This window comes from Pristiophorus japonicus, chromosome 18 (genome assembly GCF_044704955.1).
Source record: "Pristiophorus japonicus isolate sPriJap1 chromosome 18, sPriJap1.hap1, whole genome shotgun sequence".
Classification (NCBI taxonomy): domain Eukaryota; kingdom Metazoa; phylum Chordata; class Chondrichthyes; family Pristiophoridae; genus Pristiophorus; species Pristiophorus japonicus.
Genome location: NC_091994.1, coordinates 56983726 through 57003171, shown reverse-complemented (window position 1 = coordinate 57003171; position 19446 = coordinate 56983726). Strand labels below are relative to the sequence as shown.

At 48.9% G+C, this 19446-nt stretch overlaps 2 protein-coding genes across 2 annotated transcripts in view; one reads left to right on the top strand and one right to left on the bottom strand.

Moving 5' to 3' along the window:
* Positions 1 to 3218, top strand: part of tax1bp3 (Tax1 (human T-cell leukemia virus type I) binding protein 3) — a 45130-nt gene extending 41912 nt beyond the window's left edge. Inside the window, exon 4 of the mRNA XM_070860081.1 lies at positions 913 to 3218. Within this exon, the coding sequence (XP_070716182.1) occupies positions 913 to 1047 (135 nt within the window). The 3' untranslated portion in view covers positions 1048 to 3218. The remainder of the gene's footprint in view (positions 1 to 912) is intronic.
* Positions 3219 to 6824: 3606 nt separating this feature from the next.
* The window catches only part of LOC139229043 (cystinosin-like), a 31189-nt gene continuing 18567 nt past the window's right edge, over positions 6825 to 19446 (bottom strand). Inside the window, exons 2-7 of the mRNA XM_070860705.1 lie at positions 16984 to 17176; positions 13466 to 13565; positions 12132 to 12251; positions 10143 to 10313; positions 8964 to 9081; positions 6825 to 7768 (exon numbers count right to left, since the gene is read on the bottom strand). Of these exons, the coding sequence (XP_070716806.1) occupies positions 7626 to 7768; positions 8964 to 9081; positions 10143 to 10313; positions 12132 to 12251; positions 13466 to 13565; positions 16984 to 17176 (845 nt within the window). The 3' untranslated portion in view covers positions 6825 to 7625. The remainder of the gene's footprint in view (positions 7769 to 8963; positions 9082 to 10142; positions 10314 to 12131; positions 12252 to 13465; positions 13566 to 16983; positions 17177 to 19446) is intronic.

Sequence of the window (19446 nt, the reverse complement as noted above, 5' to 3'; positions counted from 1 at the left end):
AGGGTTACAGTTAGTTACTGTTCGCTGGTTTACTCAAACTGTGGAGAACAGTCAGGTTAGAAGGATCACTTCTGATGCATTAAGAAGAATTTTATGACTGGTCATTGGTGTGGTGTGTTCAGTTTGGGCAACGTGACCCCCCCCTCCCTCCCCCCCAGAACATTGGATCTTGCGTGGGCAAATGCCATTTGGATTCCTCTTGTCCTGGCAATCGGAGGGAGACGAGTCAGGCTTGTGAGAGGCAGAGTTGCAATTCCTTGCCATTCATTTGATGGATAGCTGTAGCCAGGTGCAGGCATTTTGAGGTTTATATGTGGAAACCTTTGCACAGCTCACCAGTCAGCCTTGAATCTATTCCACGATTCAGTGAGATCATAGCTGATCTGTACCTCCATTCCATCCACCTGCCTTGGCTCCATATACTCTTACTCTGGACTGGCAAAAATCCATCGATCTCAGGTTCAAAATGATTAATCGAGCTCGCATCTATCTACTGCTTTTAGTGAGAAGTGTTTCCCAACTTCTCTCCTGAATGGTCTGGTTCTGATTTTAAGGTTATATCCCCTTAAACCTGGTTAATGTCTAATAAATGTGTCTGTTGGTTTAAAGCCTGTCTATGGAAGATGATATCACATGGCCTGTGGTACATTGCAGTAAGGTGGAATACAGTGGCAAGGCTTCTCTGTTCAATCCCTGGGCCTTGATACCGTTACCTGGATACTGGGCAGCAAAGGGCGCACTCTGGTTCATAGGGGACATAAGGTCCACTTACAAGATTGATCAGTGATGCTGAACCCAAGGAAAATATCTCTTGTAACAGCTCAGATAGGATCTATTGTAGGAAGATTGTCTTGCTTGATAAATGAATGGACGCGTTGTGGTCCACTCTTCTGATGTCTGTTTCCTGTGCAGGTGAATGGTTGGGATATGACGATGGTAACACACGACCAGGCCAGGAAGCGTCTCACTAAGAAGAACGAAGATGTAGTTCGGCTTCTGGTAACCCGTAAATCTCTGCAGCAGGCTATACGACAGTCACTGCAGTAGGCCAACTCTCACTGCAACTGGTGGCCTACTTGAACTTCACAATTTACAGAGAAATTATCCTGTAGCTGAAGGCCATTTAATTTTGCTGCACGATATTATACAGACCACGGCCTGCCAGTATTCAGCACTGGTAGACCAGCAAAGGCACATGGGTTTAGGTGTATAGAATAATAAAAGTACCTGCACACAGATCTCCCAGAATTCCATGAAACCTCTCTTTGGTGTAATGTGTCAATTCTATAGTGAAGCTGCACAGAAACGGATTCAACAACATCATTGGGACCAAGACTCCAAAATGAGATGACTCGGGCACATTTAATGCTGGAGCCTCATAGAAACATAGAAAATAGGTGCAGGAGTAAGCCATTTGGCCCTTCGAGCCTGCACCACCATTCAATAAGATCATGGCTGATCCTCGAGCCGGTTGGTGGTATTGGAGGAGAACCGCTCAACATGTTCCTCACACATTCCTGTAGCTGCTATTTGAGCTCGGACTCTAGCCCGCTTTAAATGGTTTTACATCACCACCCAAATGCAGGTGTGTCGTACAAAGGTATCGCTGGTATCCCCGAGAATCTTTTGTACGGTATGACTGATTGGACTTTCTGGGCAGAAATGGTGGTGAAGTCCTCTGTGGTACTGGCATTGAGCAACCCCGTGGGCAGTTTCTCCTTAAAGCATGAGCTCAATGTGGTTGGCACTATGCAATGTGATTTTATCTGTGCACAGGAGGAGGCCGCTCGACCCATCGTGTATCAATGAATGATGGAGTACTGCAAGTCCTGGGGCTGAGGGCTGTGGGTAAGGGGATGTTTTGACAGAGTGATTAATTTTAAAAGCCAATTTGAACCAAAGCAATCTACATCCGTACATCTATAAATTCTGAACCTGTGCAGGTGTCTTGAAGTTCTGGAGATCTGTCTGAAGTCACTTTTCAAAATGTACTTTTTATAGCTTTTTACTGAATATTCTTTTCTAATGTTATTTTAAACACAGCGCTGTGCCTTCACACACTGGGAGATTATCCAGACTGTGCTAACTTCTGGTTATAAATTACAGCCATGAGTGATGTGTACTCCTCACAAAAGGAACGGGAGCCAGTTATTTATTCTGTGCACTTTTTTTCACACTTTCATTTCTGAGCTGTGGTCACAGATACACAACAATCCAGGGTCCTGAAACTGCCTTCATTCCCAGCCCTCGAAGTGCAGCCAACCAAAAAAAGGCCAACATTTGCGGGGGAAATAACGAGCGTTTCACTGCAGTGACTGGTGTACAAACCTGCCTTCTCTACCTGCAGTTGTTGGGACCAGCCCAATCTCACCCATCTTCCACATGTGCAAAGATAAAATTGCACAAGTTTACATTTGAAACTGTATGTGGAGTAAGTGACTGTCAAAGACTTGTGTGTGCGTGTCCCCCCCACTCCCCCAGGGCCGTGCGTGTCACCCCCACTCCCCGGGGGCCATGTGTGTGTGTGTGTCCCCCCTCTGGGGCCATGCGTGTGTTCCCCCCCCCCCCGGGCCATGCGTGTGTTCCGCCCCCCCCCCCCCGGGCCATGCGTGTGTGTCGTGTTTCCCCCCCCCCCCCCCCAATCGGGCCGTGTGTGTCCCACCCCGCCCCCTGGGCCGTGCACATGACACCCCCCGGTTTTGTGAATACCGTTGACTGGTGCACCAATGTACAGTCGGATGGTTTCTGCAGGATGTTGAGAGAAGCAGAGGGTTCCAACATTCTGCTGTTCCAGTTCCTTTTGTGCCCATCGCACAGTTACTCGGTGTTGCTGGGTATTACACATCCAGCAGCAACTCTCTGACAATAACTGTGACTAGATTGCACATGGCCACTGCCGCTGAGGCTGGGCTCCTCACAGCATCGACCTGGCATCACAATGTACTGGGGTTTACAAACTCTTCCTGACAGTTTTTTAATGGACAAATGATTGCAATACATAGAGTGTAACCAGCTGTTTTCCATAGTGACTGCCAGATTCATTTGTTTGTTTTAAATCCTGTGTAACACTAAATGGTTTTATATTAATGTATAAGACTCTAATTGACTGGGTTTAAACTGTGTTGGTGGCTGATCTTGAAGGTAAGAGATGAGATTACTCATTACACGAAATCAACCTGTCGCCATTAAACTGCTTTCAATAAAAACACTTGTTGGAATGAGTGGCTCCACAGGAGCTTGTGATTGGTTTGCGCCTGGTGATGGGCTGTTTGGTGTTCCTTGCTCTGAGGCACTCCATGCAAACAACGCAATGCTGATCACCATCCAGGCCGTGTATAGGCCTCACCTCACAGGTACTTCTTGCTGCAGTACTGCAAGACAAGATTGTGTATCTCTAATCATTAACTGATGTAGTTAACAACAGATTAGTCGACTGTCATTCAACCACCAGGTGCATCACTTGGGCAGATATAGCAGGAGCAGTGAGAGACTGTGGAGGGATATGATCGGGGCCCAGGGGAGGTGAGAGTTCGGGGACAGGGGCAGCACGGGCCAGCCCACACTGATATGTGTGCACACTAGGGTCCGTGCAGCAGAGCTGATCTCCAGTCGTCTTGGTTAATCCTTGCCACTGGACCAAGACCTAGATCTGTCAAACCCGTGTGGTGGCTGGTGTGCAATGGCCACCACATGTTAAAAAAATCCACCCACAGGCATCTTCCACCCTTCAACATGTAGTTCAGGATCTGGAATATTAGGTCCTTCATTGAAACACCTGTGAACGTTTTGGCATGGAAGCAAGTCATCCTCGACTTGAGGGACTGCCTATGATGATGATGAGGCCTCGCCTTGGTCCAGCAGCTCGAACACATTCCAATACCATGCCAACCACTTACTGTTCTGCCTTTTGTGACCAACTTTCCACAGGAAGGAGTTGGAAAAAGTTACTTTTAATTCTTGAGTTGACAAAAACGAAGAGGTAGGTAGCTATAAGGTGGGAGGCTAAACAATAAATGTATTGTTTGAATTCCCAATCTTGTCTATCCAAGGGATGGACTTTTTGTTATAGAGCAAGAGGTTTTTAAATCAGAACATGCACCAAATGTCAGCCAGTTAGCAAAGTAACAGAGTGCAGGAAACTGCCAGGAGGGAGGACAGAATTCCGAGGGATTCTGTTCTAAATCAAGTAAGATAACCCAAAGATTTGGGAAGGTGGTCGTGTTCATTATTTTGTATCCTTACATGAATATAAATTGTAGTGATTGCATTGAGCGATTCTGATTCTATCTGTTGCTCTCTGCACTGTGCAATAAAGCAGCTTAATGATTCAAACCCAGTTCGCCCTCATCACATGTTAAGTTGACTCACTTTTGGAGAGATTGAAAATCACATATGCAACAGACACAGATATCCAGTTCAGGTAACAAAGGGTGCTGGGAAATGTCCTATTGTCAGTAGGTGCCAGTGTAGATGTACCCCAGTGTAAGTCAACTCCCATTAAAGAAAACTGCGGACCGCTTACAGGAGAAGTGACTTGACTGAAGGCAGAAAGGTGTCTACGACTGAGCCAAATTCATAACCCAGCCAGTCCCTCTTTTGTTCCTCCATGTAAGGTAGTGTATATAGTGACAGCAGTCTTCTAGTAACACAAGGTAATTCTCCACATGAGCATACAGCCAAGTCAATCCCGATGAGTTGGGAGGCACCTATAGAGGATGGAATATCTGTACCAGACAGGAAGGAACAAGGAAACGAGTGATGGATAGAGCCTGTGCCAGTGTCCGTGTTCTCAGATAGAATTGGAAGGGAGAGAAAAGCTATTCAGCTCGAGTTCATTCTATTTGTACCAAAGCCCCTTCCACAACTCTATCTCTACTGTTCCAAACATTTACTGCTAACAATTTACATTCTCAGGTATTACCTGTTTGACAGTATTTTAATGAGGTCCCTGCTCTCCATCCTTTGAGAAGTCGAACCAGTAGATCTCCTATGGTGTTCCACACGGTGAGTCCGAGGTTTTATAAGAATAGAGGTTATGCCGAGTAGTATTGGGGCCACTTGTTTTACCGGCATTTGGGAGGGGGGCTGAAGATCGGAATTAATGGGATAGGGTCTCACAGTCTCGGTATATTCACGGGTTCCCAGGAACTTGGGAGCACTGAGAATGGGGGTCCAAGGAACACTGGAAAGGAGTGTTTTTAGGAACATCAGGTCTTGGGGATGTGAGGGACCTAGAAATGTTGTAGAGGGCGGTCTCAGCATTGGGGTACTAGAGTCTGGCAACCTTGTAGGGAAGGGGACTTGGGAGAATGGGACCACAAAGTACCCCTAGGAGACTATTTTCCCCAGATACTTTAGGCACTAAAGAGCGTGAGGTGGCCAAGATGGGGTCTTGTGCTGCTGCACTTGGTTTGCCTGACTTTAGAGCAAGGCGCCATCTTGGTAAAGGAGTCGACGCTTGCACTAGGAATGGCCAACCCAAGGATCATTAAGGCTCTAATCAACAATTAAATTGCCTGTTAAAGAGGCTGCATGCTATTTTGCTGGCAATGCTGCAATTAACAATCTCTCCTACCAGCGATCAGCTGAATAGGAGTAAAGATGTCATTGCTGAGTGGGTCGAGAACTAAAGCCATGTTCAGCTTTCACCGTTCACTTGCTGCTGGAGATAGACTGGCTATACTGCGTGTAAACACAGCAGCAGTCTTGCTGGGCCACTTTGTCAAGACTCCACCAACACTATCGACCTTTTATTCTGCAAATTCTCTGAGGACTTCACCTTCAGAGAGAGTGCTGTGCTACTGCACTTTATTGGACACCTTATTAGGAGTCACAAGGAGAAAGGGAGTTCTTAGGCATCTTACTCAGGGCCCCCCCTGGGTCTGAAGGAGGACATGAGGGCAGGCAGATCAGCACCAATGTCAGGAGGCCAAGGAAGGCTCCAGATTCGTGGTGACTTGCTACATGCTTTACAATCTGGTGATCGCGAGAGACCAACTGTTACTACCAGCAATTGTGCGAGGGGGTCAAACTCACGAGCCACAAGATGAGGATGACAACAACCAATGGGTACACCATAGGGTTCCACCTGGATTATCGCCACCATCTAATTGAGCGATATTCTCCATCATCAGACTTGCCTTGCCTTTGACCACTGAGGCTCCATTAAGTTGTTCACTGTCTGCACTCAATCCTTTCAGCAACATAAAAAGGACCACTGATTCCACCACTGCACAATTACTATCATCGCCCTTTATCTAGAGCAAAAACATGACAAGCAACATCACTTACCAACATTAGATCATTCCCTCTGGTGCTTCTACGAAGTGCAACCCGAGTGGCAGCAGCACGCAAGGTGGATGGGTGCTGAGAATCTGAAGAGAGCCTGTGGCTGTCCTCCTGGGATACCTTCAAAAGGTTGTGGGCCAGTCTGGCCTTCAGCAGTGTGGATGACAGGCAATGGTGGAGGGGGCAGCAATGCTGGAGTGGCGGTGGAGGGGGCAGCAATGCTGGAGTGGCGGTGGAGGGGGCAGCAATGCTGGAGTGGCAGGGGAGGGGGCAGCAATGCTGGAGTGGCAGGGGAGGGGGCAGCAATGCTGGAGTGGCAGGGGAGGGGGCAGCAATGCTATCAGCTGGAGGGAGGCCAGGAGCAATGGAAAAGTTTTGACCTTTGGGGCCCAGTGTGACCGAGAACACAGAGACTGTGGGTAGCACAAGCCAAGCCTATACTTGCTGCTCAGAGTCAAGGAAATTAAAACATTTCATTTCTACAAATATTTAATATTTTCCATTTAATAAATTGTTTAGATTACAATTTACAGATTAGAAAGAGTACAAAAAGATGAGAAGCTTTACTGAGGCAGCAATACAAAATGAATTCCATTGAAGTCAGGGATCTGATTGAGAATGAAACGCCCCAAATGTCCATCAAATGTTGGGGGCCAAGCACCCGAGAAGATGCCCACAGACCGGTGTGTTCGAAGTGCAGGTACAGACCAATCCAGCCTCCCCAAAACACTACCCCAGAATGAGGGGTAAACGCCAGGTCCCTGCCGCACATCACCCCCTGGTCCTGGGGGTGGTTGAGATCCAGCAGAAACAAGCTTTTGGAATATAAAATTCGACAGCTGCTGGAGGAGAACGTGGGCCATAACAGCTGAAACCTCCAGACACGTGCGTGCGTTTTTAAAATAAAGCACCTCGGTTTTACGGAGTACTACTTTTCTTTCATAAGACGGGAAAAGCTCATCAGGAGATGTCTCGTTTGGCTACCATTGGATGGCCTCTTCAGATGCAAAGTGGAGAAATTAGGCCGCAACAGATCTCAGTGGGCAGGTTGATGTGACGTGTTCCATGGTCTGGGACTCGGGGCGAGTCGCAGTTCAGGTCGACCCTCACCTTCCCCGTGCGGACTGGGCCGAGCGCTCGCGGTCTGCTCGCCGAGTGAGGTTGAAGCCAGAGACCCCTGCTGTTCAGTTTTACTGAATGATGCGGAGTTATTGCTGTCGTTTCATTCACACCCATTCTTGATCAATTCTGCTTGAAGTTGTTGCGTTAAAGATTGCCCAATGAATAGTGTCCGGAGCCAGCCAGTGTTAGTGTGTTAGTGTGTTGTCCAGGCAGTCTCAGTTATCTGTATCCAGTGACCTGTAGTCAGGCTCGCGGCTGTACAAACAATAATGTTGTACAATGAAGAAAATATCAAACAGCACCGAGAACAGTCCTAGGCCAAACTTGGTTGGGTCTCCAAAGATCAGCAGCCATTCATCTGCAAAGGAAATCAAATATTTGTTCAATGCACAGCAATAACCCACAGAGAGAGAGAGTGACTCCAGCCTGCAGCAATAACCCACAGAGTGAGTGGCTCCAAGCATAGTATTAAAGTGCCAGCCTGCATCTATACTCAAGGAAACACCCTACAGGCCAGAAACAGACCCGTGCTACCCATCATACTCTTGATGAACTGTATACAAAGACAGAGAGACAGGACCCGGAATCAGTCTACAAAACTTAAAGACTTCACTACAAGACACTGAGAAGAAGAATAGAGCTTTATTTACCCAAATGGTCTACAAGATCAAGGCTTCAGAGAAGAAAGGAGATTTACTAGAATGGTTCCAGGGATGAGAGACTTCAGTTATGTGGGGAGACTGGAGAAGCTGGGCTTGTTCTTAGAGCAGAGAAGATTAAGGGCAATTTGATAGGTGTTCAAAATCATGAATAGCTTTGATAAAGTAAAAAGGAGAAGCGGTTTCCAGGGGCAAAAGAGTCGGTAACCAGAGGACACAGATTTAAGGTAATTGGCAAAAGAACCAGAGGCAACATGAGCAAACATTTTTTTTTTTAAAAAAAGACCGAATATGTGAGATCTGGAACGCACTACCTGAAAGGGTGGCGGAGGAAGATTCAATAGTAACATTCAAAAGAGAATGGGATAAGTACTTGAAGGGGGAAAATTCACAGGGCTGAGAAAAAGAGTTGGGGAGTGGGACTAATTGGACAGCTAGCACAGGCATGATGGGCCGAATGGCCTCCTATGCTTTAGCATTCTATCAAGTACAGATGCATGATTAAGCTCTGCTCAGGAGCAGGAGGGGAATAGAGAGAAGTCAGGGTGCATGCACCAGGAGTGAAAGCTCCCCCAGCAACTTCAAACTGCAGGACGATAATAAAACTACAAACTGTAAAAAAAAGTTACAAAACTCAACAGGCTACCTGGGAACGAGCAGAGATTTAGTCCAACTGTGCAGAATGTCTCAAAGGGGCACTGTGGGATATCCAGTTGAGTACATGGTGGAGAACAGGGGCAGCAACAACGAGCGGGAGGGAGGTACAGAGCCCTGGATAAACACTACCAGCCAGTGTTTAAGGGCCTCTGATCCCACCACTCACTCGCATCGCGAGTGTTTACAAATTGAACCACTCGAGTGAACATTTCAGACCTTTGTCCGGTCGGCCATTACCGTTGTTATAGGACTGCAAGAACATCTGCACGATGCTCAAACTGCCTCCAGTAAAATCCAACAGCACGTTCCCAATGGACCAGCCCAGTGTGCTCTTCCTCCGGTAATTCATGTAGGCCTGAAGGGAACAGCGAGTGAAATGCATGATAGAATCAATCAGTAACACCATCACTTCTAAAAACACTTTGTACTGAGCCTGTGGAGAGGTTGCCGACTTCCTGCCTTTCTTCCTGACTGGGGCAGAGATTGCATCATAAGAACATAATAGGAGCAGGAGTCAGCCACTCGGGCCTGCTCCGCCATTCAATAAGATCATGGCTGATCTGATCATGGACTCAGCTCCACTTCCCTGCCCAATCCCATAAACCTTTCCTCCCTTGTCGCTCAAAAATCTGTCTATCTCCACCATAAATATATTCAATGACCCAGCCTCCACAGCTTTCTGGGGGCAGAGAATTCCACAGATTTACAACCCTCAAGAAATTCCTCCTTATCTCAGTTTTAAATGGGGCGGCCCCTTATTCTGAAACTATGCCCCTAGTTCTAGATTCCCCCACGAGGAGAAATATCCTCTCTGCATCCACCTTGTTGAGCCCCTTCAGTATCTTATGTTTCAATAAGATCACCTCTCGTTCTTCTAAACTCATATAGAAGGCAAGTGTCTGTATAGAGACCACAGTCCACATCATCTCTTGGACTGGTTCTGATTGGCTGTGGGGGGGGTCAGAGGGGAATTCTCCAGAGTATTTTTTCCCTTAGTGACTCAGAGTTTTACATGGGATTACATGGGGGACAGAAGTATTTAGTCATGATTCTACAACCATTAGGGTGTGGGACAGGCTTAATGGACCCGCTGGTCTTTTCCTGCCCATTAATTCTGTAAGCCTCACCTCACCTCAACCTTCTCCCTCAGCCCAAAGCTGGAAGACAGCAAAGGGTCAGTGTTATTGCTTACTCGGCTGCTGATGGCAGCACTGTGTCTGTTGGTAAAGGACGATGAATCCAGCTTCTGTTGAATAGGAATCCTTTCTCTCAACTGTTCAATTGCTGCCACCTCAGAGAGTCAGGTCCCTCCACATTCCAATACCATTGTAGACCAGAAGCCTAAACAGTTGGGGATGGGCAACTCTGCACCATTCCCCCACTGTATCCTGCACTGTGCAGGCACCCACCACCTACCTGGGGGATGTATTTAATAAGCGTGATTGCCAGTTTGATGTAGGAGAAGTAGTAGAGATACTGTAGCCAGGTGATTTTGTCCGCTACGGTCACAAACAGGGTGACAAGAGCAAAGAGCCAGGCAGCCACCAGCAGTCCAGTCGCAATCCTCGAGACTTTCTGCTCCCCTCGCTGTGAGATACAAGGACAGGAGACAGTCACAATGTAGCATTCGCTCAAACAAGGGCTTAAACAAACAGCCTCCAAATGCCAAAAGCAAAGATAGACGATGGACTAGAAGAGCACCCAAGATCAGACTGAGGGGTGGCAGCAGGGCATTGCGATCAGGAACGCAGATTTGTAATGGGCAGGTCATGAACTTAAACAAATCTTTTAGTGTACAGACAAAGGGAATGCAATGGATGTTGTATATATGGATTTTCAGAAGGCGTTTAAAAATGTGCCACATAAGAGACTTCTTACAAAAATAAAGGCATACGGTATTGAAGGACATGCAGTGACCCAGATGGCAAGGAGACAGAAGCAGAGAGTTGGGGCAAATGGGTGTTTGTGGGAGGTGGTGTGTACCCCCAGGGATCTATGCTGGGAGCTCTGGAGACGGAGGAATGATACAAAGTTTGCTAATACTAAATCAAGGGGCGTGACAAAGTGCAAGGTAGATTGGAAGAAATTGCGGGAGGGCACTGACCAGTTAGCAGACTGGGCTGATCAATGGCAAATGCAGTTCAGTGCAAAGAAATACGAACCTGTACATTGGGAAAAGGAGGAGGGAATCAACGTCTACACTAAATGTCAACGAAGGAACAGAGAGCTAGAGGTGCAAACACACAGGGGTTTGAAAAGGTAGAAAATGCAATTTGACGTTTTATACATCAGGACATGGAATATAAAAGCAAGGAAGTAATGCTGAGCTTGCGTAGGACGTCAGTTAGGTCACCAAGTGTTGTGCCTAGTTTTGGACACTGAAGAGTCACTCAAACTTTACCTGGTGGAGGATGAGGGTATCAACTAGAGGTTCTCAAAGTTCTGAAAGATTTTTTGTGGGTAAATAGTAAGAATAGTACTTTTCAATTTAGTATACTGTATTCGCTGCTCACGATGCGGTCTCTACATTGGGGAGAGCAAACGCTGATTGTTTTTTTTTAAAAAAACGGAGCACCTCCGCTCTGTCTGCAAGCGTGACCCTGAGCTTTAACTCTCCTCTGTCCTCAGCCTCCTACACTGTTCCAATGAAGCTCAACATAAGCCCGAGGAACAGCACCTCAGCTTTCAGTTAGGCACGTTACAGCCTTCAGGACTCAACAATTTCAGACCATAATCTCCGCCCCCATTTTTTTTGGCTAGCAGCCGTTGGTAATAATTCTGCTATTCCCATTGACACCTCCTCTAGACCCACCTTTTGTTCCTTAACTTGTCCCATTACCATCTCTTTATACCTCGCACCATCATCTCTTTTGTCATTTAATCTCTCCAGCCTTCCACCGTATCACAGACCTTCCCTTTTGTTCTTTCCTCTCCTCCCCAGTCTCTGATGCTGCACTTGCTTAAAACCGGTTATATCTCTAACTTTTTCCAGGTCATTGAGCGGAAATGTTAACTGTATGTCTCGCTCCCAGTATTTGCTGTGTTTTTTTAAATTTCAGATTTCCAGCATCTCATCTGCAATACTTTTGCTTTTTAATAGCAAGAGATTGTTACCGCTGTTTGAAGAATTAGTCCTAAGGAGGCAAAGATTCAGCCTTAACACAAGAATGAAAGGGAAATTAGAAGTAAGATTTTCAGTGTTATTAGAATAGTGAAGGCTTTACCACAAGGGGCAACTGAGCGAGAGACGAACTTCATTTAAAATGGAATTGCAATAATAGGGTGTGACCAGGGAGAGTACAGACACAGAAAGGGACTCGTGTCTCCAGCTGATGGCCTCATTCAGTGCTGTAAATTCGCTGATTCTGATTCCAAAAGTAGTAAGGCTCTCAGAGGCTGACTGACCTCATACAAACAGCACTGGCAGATTGTAAGCGCTGTTAGCAGGACTGCGTGGATACTGAAGAAGACATCACTGGCTTCCACTGGGTTCACTCCGACTGGGTTGCACTTCACAAACTCTGCCTGAAAAAGCAGATGGCCAATCATGAAAAACAAGCTAACAGTAAAAGTTGGAATTAAATGGAGGTCTTAATCATATCAGAATTCTCACAGGATCACAGATACAAAACCGACTGACTGTAAAAGGACACATCACCTATTGCCAGTTACCAAAAACCTCACCTAGACTATAGAGTAAACCCTTTCCAAACGATGCTCCCCTTGATGTTAGTGGGCCTTTCTTCCACTGCCAGGCCATTGACTCGGCTTCACTGGTCAGCCAGCTATCTGTGTACTCAGCACGAGCCCCAGCCACACCAAGCACAAAATCTCAGCCGACTCTCCAGTGAAGTACTGAGGGGGTGCTGCAGTGTCATAGAATCATAGAAACTTACAGCACAGAAGAGGCCATTTGACCCATCATCTTTGCTAGCCGAAAGAGCTATCCAGCCTAATCCCATTTTCCAGCTCTCGGTCCGTATCCCTGCAGGTTACCGCACTTTAAGTGCGCATCCAAGTATTTTTTAAATGTGGTGAGGGTTTCGGTTTCTACCACCCTTTCAGGCCGTGAGTTCCAGACCCCCACCGCCCTCTGGGTGAAAACATTTCTCTTCAATTCCCTTCTAATCCTTCTCTCAATTACTATAAATCTATGCCCCCTGGTTGTTGACTCCTCTGCCAAGGGAAACAGGTCCTTCCTATCCACTCTGCGAGGGCCATCATCATTTTATACACCTCAATCAGGTCTCCCCTCAGCCTCCTTTGTTCCAAGGAAAACAACCCCAGCCAGCCTATCCAATCTTTCCTCATAGATGGAGAATTTTTTTACACAGTGAGTTATGATGATCGGAAACGCGCTGCCTGAAAGGGCGGAGGAAGCAGATTCAATAGTAACTTTCAAAAGGGAATTGGATATATACTTGAAAGAGTAAAATGTGCCGGGCTGTGGGGAAAGAGCCGGAGTGGGTCTAATTGGAGAGCTCTTTCACAGAGCCGACACAATGTGCGGAATGCTATATCATTCTACGATCAAAGGGGTTGAAATCCCACCCTGTTCTTTCTGCACTGCTGCTGAACAGTTTGAATGAGGTTTGTGTTAGAGTGGTAATACTTTCCCCTTCAGTATCCTGACCCGTTTTGCACTGCTCCCCAAGGAACACTGACTGAAATAACCAAGTCTTCTCAGTACTAAAAAAACAAAATTAAATGTTACCGTAATACACGCAATTAAATGTTACCTTAATATATGGAATCCAGAAGAGACCAATGTTAAACATTCCATATGCAATGTGACCGGTCAGATTAAGTGCGAGAAAATCAAAATTCAATCCAACCACACTGAGAGAGAGAGAAATACATCATGCATTAGCACGGTCGTGATTAATAAAAAAATCTGCTTACAACACAGGTATAAGGAGGCGACAGGATCTCTGCTCCAGAAACTGTCAAACATTAAATTCTACACAAAATTAATTTTATATGAAAAATACAAGAGGTTGTGTGTGGTCTTGATCCAATCTCCGTGGTGTAAATCAGAGATTATAACCCTCAGCATCACACAGAAAACTGCAGGCGGCTAAATGAAATTCCCACGGTGCTTTGTAGTGGGATGGTCTGCGCGCTCAATCACCCGGACACACACACACCCGGACACACACACACACCCGGACACACACACACACCCGGACACACACACACACCCACACCCGGACACACACACACACCCACACCCGGACACACACCCACACCCGGACACACACCCACACCCGGACACACACCCACACCCGGACACACACCCACACCCGGACACACACCCACACCCGGACACACACACACACACCCACACCCGGACACACCCACACCCGGACACACCCACACCCGGACACACCCGGACACACACACACACACACACCCGGACACACACACACACACACACGGACACACACCCGGACACACACACACACACACACGGACACACACCCGGACACACACACACACACAGACACACACACGGACACACACACACACAGACACACAGACACACACACACACACACCCGGACACACACACACACACACACCCGGACACACACACACACACACACCCGGACACACACACACACACACACCCGGACACACACACACACACACACCCGGACACACACACACACACACACCCGGACACACACACACACACACACCCGGACACACACACACACACACACCCGGACACACACCCACACCCGGACACACACCCACACCCGGACACACACCCACACCCGGACACACACCCACACCCGGACACACACCCACACCCGGACACACACCCACACCCGGACACACACCCACACCCGGACACACACCCGGACACACCCACACACACCCACACCCGGACACACACACACACACACACACACCCGGACACACACACACACACACACGGACACACACACACACACACACGGACACACACCCGGACACACACACACCCGGACACACACACACACACACACACACAGACACACACACACACACACAGACACACACACACACACACAGACACACACACACACACACCCGGACACACACACACACACACCCGGACACACACACACACACACACCCGGACACACACACACACACACACCCGGACACACACACACACACACACACACCCGGACACACACACACACACACACACCCGGACACACACACACACACCCGGACACACACACACACACACCCGGACACACACACTAACTGCCACCCGTCAGAGACATCCACACCTCAATCTTTTTGTCCAAGAACGGTGAAAACCATCATGTAAAGTGTGTGCAAGATCAGGCAAGTCCAGTCTGCTATCAACACCATCTCATTGGAGTAGGTTTTAGTTCCAGCTTGGGGTTAGCCTTGGAGTGGGGAGGAAGGTGAAAGCAGAGTTTAGAGCAGGACTGGGAGAATTCCTGCTCTGACCGGCAGTGCTTTGTACCCACGGCAATGTGTGTCCAGAATTGACACTTGAAACGTGCGATTATAAAGAGACAAAGTGCTGCTTGGATTCACGTAATCCACCATTGGTCAAATTCACAAACTATAGGCACACTTCCCAAGTATCAACTGATGGATTGTAAACCAGAAACGTACCCGAGAACTAGAATTCTTGCCATGCGAGGGTAGCCTGCATCAATAAGGCAGAAAACATGCAGAGAAAGTCGCTCAGTTATGTAACTGGCCAGACTAGGCATTTGAATTTCTCTAGTTCCAATAAAGCTCACAGTAATAAGAAGTATCAAGGCTGCTATTAATTTGATCATTGCCTGATAAAATGCTTCATACTTTGATACACCCGTACCTAATGAAATTATGCCCAAGGATTAGAGGAGGGTTTGAGAATAGTGCCAAAACTCTGGTGCATTTCAACTGCTTGAAAGAACAAGCTTTCCGAGGAACTGCAGATAACAACAGTTGAGAGAGTTACAGAATGTGAAGGAACACGCCATCAACCTGAAGCTTTGCTGTGCATCAGCTCACTGCGTTCCTTGTCCGACACACACACCAGGGACCGACAGCTGAGCAGACAGTGGCAGCAGCAGCAAATAAATGCATGGTTGTTGAGTGAAAATGAGTGTCAGAAACAGCAATTCAGCAACTTACACAGACAGCAGTCACATAAAGGGCGTTAATAATGATATAGCTTTGATCAGACATGTATTTCCATGTTAAAACAGACATTATTCCCAAGGTAACAAACTTCATAATTTGAGGCAAATTAATACGAGCAAACATTTAATAGTATGGCAGCATCAAATGGCCCAGAACTTGCTGGAGTGCAGGATCTCACGGCCTAGTTAAACTCAATCCTGCAACATGCAGTTCAAAACACATTTGCCCTGTAAGTTTTGTCTTTATTCCTGGGATGTGGGTGTCGCTGGCAAGGCCAGCATTTATTGCCCATCCCTGATTGCCCTCGAGAAGCGTTCTTGAACCGCTGCAGTCCGGGTGGCGAAGGTTCTTGCCACCTAAACTCAAGTTGTTGGAAGCGTGAGCTGACAATGGCACGGTGAGCAGCAGGGACCTCGGAGAATGACAGCACCAATAGTCTACCTCTTTAACCAATCAGATTAATGGATTGAGAAAGAAACCGAGGAAGGACTGAGAAGTCAATGGAGTGACAAGTCAAAACAGGTACAGAAAGAGAAATAAATTGGAGGAGAGAAGGAAGTTTGAGGGGAAAACACAAAGGAAAAGTATGAAAAAAAAATTTTAATTTGACATTTTAAAATGTCCAACAATTCACTACCTGAAGGAATGAATCTGCACACTTTTAATTGTTCACTTTCTGGGCCAGAGAGGTTGATTGGCAGTCACCAACAATCATCTCATTGTTAAAAGGGTACTTGCGCTATTAATTACTAGACTTGACTTTCTGTGGTGAGTTTAATGGGCAATTAATGTTTAAATACAGCAACTTCATGGAAATCACAGGCAGGTGAAGCGCAAGATGCTGTTTTCGCGGAGCCAACGGTGTAAACTGTCCAGTAACTTGTGGCGATTAATAACTCAGTGCCATTCACACCTCCTTATTTTTCCAGCAAATTGCAGGCCTGGTGCTTTTACTGCAGCGAGTTAGAGCATCCATGGCAATGATCTGCACCAGGCACCCATCCGACAGTTGTCAATTTTTAGCAGTCAGCAGGATGTGAACAACTCCGAATTCAGCAGTTTAAACCGTGCAGACAATAGGATGCTGGGATTACCTTTTGCGTCTCCAGTTTTCAATCACTTGGGGGTAGAAGGAGATGGACCAGGCCAAGAAGTATATCCAGCCTATCACCTGACATATGATACTCAGACCATGGCTCAGCACCACCTGGAACTGAATTCTTGCCAGAGTTCTACAAAACAATGCAATAAAGTCAGACAAACAAGCAGCACCATTCACAGAACAACCTGCAATTTATACAGCACCTGAAAATGTCTCGAGGCGCTTCAGAGGTCTAAAGGAAAAAATAAAATGCTAAGCGGAGGAGGGGAGATCAAAAGCGTGGGTTTTAAGGAGGGTCTTCATGGAGCAGGGAGAGATGGAGGGGTTTAGGGAGGGAATTCCAAGCCTAGGGTGTGGACGATTGAAGACACAACCGTCAGTGGTGGGGTGAAGGAAGGTGGGGATGCACAAGCGGCCAGAGTTCACGGGGGAATTGTAGCACTGGAGGGGGTTACAGCACTAGGGACAGGTGAGGCCATGAAGGGAGTTATACACAAGATGAGGAACTGGGAGACGGGGAGCCAAGGTAGGTCAGCAACAACAGGTGATGGATGAACGGGACTTTGTGCGGGATAGGTTACAGGCTGAGGAGTTTTGAATGAACTGAAGTGTACAGAGGTTAGCGAGGAGATTGGAATAGTCGAGCCTGGAGGTGACAAGGCATGGTGAGGGTTTCAGCAGCAGAGGGGATGTAGCAGGGCTGGAGATGGGCAATGTGACGGAGGTGGAAGTAGGCGGTTTTTGTGATGGAGAGGACATGGAGTTGGAAACTCAGCTCTGTCTCAAACAGATTGGTCTAGCGTGAAGTAATGGCCAGGGAAGAGCCGAATCCACTCAAACAATAAATAGTACGTTGACTCAACAAGCTGAGTCGTGAAGATCTGGAAGGTTTCAGGAGTGATTTAATGTCTGTGCTGAGTTAATGGATCGAAGCTGGCGTGACAGGGCGGGAGAGAGAAGAGCTTACACTTGCTTTCACCAACTCTTCGATTAGTGGATCCAAGGATCACGGGGATCCTTTGATTTCGATAGGTTGCCGTGGCCCAGCCAATCACATTGGTGCGGCCTCATCTCTTCTGCTCGTGTTGTGCTGGAATTAGAGTGGCACCCCCTTCCTCACACCTCCCCCCCTCTCCCAGCACCTCTTCCCCCACCCCCCCCCCCATTTCACACCTCTCCCGCCTCCCACTCCCTCCCTTCCCCCCCCCCACACCTCCCTCCCTTCCCCCCCCCACACCTCCCTTCCCCCCTCCCCACACCTCCCTCTCTTCCCCCCCCCCACACCTCCCTCCCTTCCCCCCCCCACACCTCCCTCCCTTCCCCCCCCCACACCTCCCTTCCCCCCTCCCCACACCTCCCTTCCCCCCTCCCCACACCTCCCTCTCTCCCCCCCCCCCACACCTCCCTCCCTTCCCCCCCCACACCTCCCTTCCCCCCCCCACACCTCCCTTCCCCCTCCCCACACCTCCCTTCCCCCCTCCCCACACCTCCCTTCCCCCTCCCCACACCTCCCTTCCCCCCCTCCCCCACCTCCCTCCCTTCCCCCCCCCCACACCTCCCTCCCTTCCCCCCCCCCACACCTCCCCTCCCTTCCCCCCCCCCACACCTCCCTCCCTTCCCCCCCCCCACACCTCCCTCCCTTTCCCCCCCCCCACACCTCCTCCCTTTCCCCCCCCACACCTCCCTCCCTTTCCCCCCCCACACCTCCCTCGCTTCCCCACCCCCACACCTCCCTCGCTTCCCCACCCCCACACCTCCCTCCCTTCCCCCCCCCCCACACCTCCCTCCCTTCCCCCCCCCCCACACCTCCCTCCCTTCCCCCCCCCCCACCTCACCTCCCTCCCTTCCCCCCCCCCCACCCCTCCCTCCCTCCCCCCCCCCCACACCTCCCTCCCATCCCCCCCCCACACCTCCCTCCCTCCCCCCCCCCCTCCCTCCCTCCCCCCCCCCACACCTCCCTCCCTCCCCCCCCCACACCTCCTCCCTCTCCCCCCCCCACCCCCTCCCTCCCCCACCTCCCTCCCTTCCCCCCCCCACACCTCCCTCCCTTCCCCCCCCCACACCTCCCCCCTCCCTCCCCCCACCGCTCCCTACCTCTCCCACCCCCACCCTCCCCCCCTCTCCTCTCCTCTCCTCTCCCTCCCCCACTCCCACCCCACACCTCTCCCCTCCCTCCACCCTCCCTCCCTCCCTCCCCACCACCCCCCTCCCTCCACCTCTCCCTCCCTACCCACCTCAACCTCCCCTCCCTCCCCCCCACCTCCACCTCCCTCCCTACCCCACCCTACCCTACCCACCTCAACCTCCCCTCCCTCCCCCCCACCTCCACCTCCCCTCCCTACCCCACCCTACCCTACCCTCCCCACCCCCCCCCCCACCTTCAGTTTAAAAAAAAAAAAAGAGTCTACATTTCTCAAGCACCCTTCAGATGCAAGTGGGGCTCCTACACTTTGCT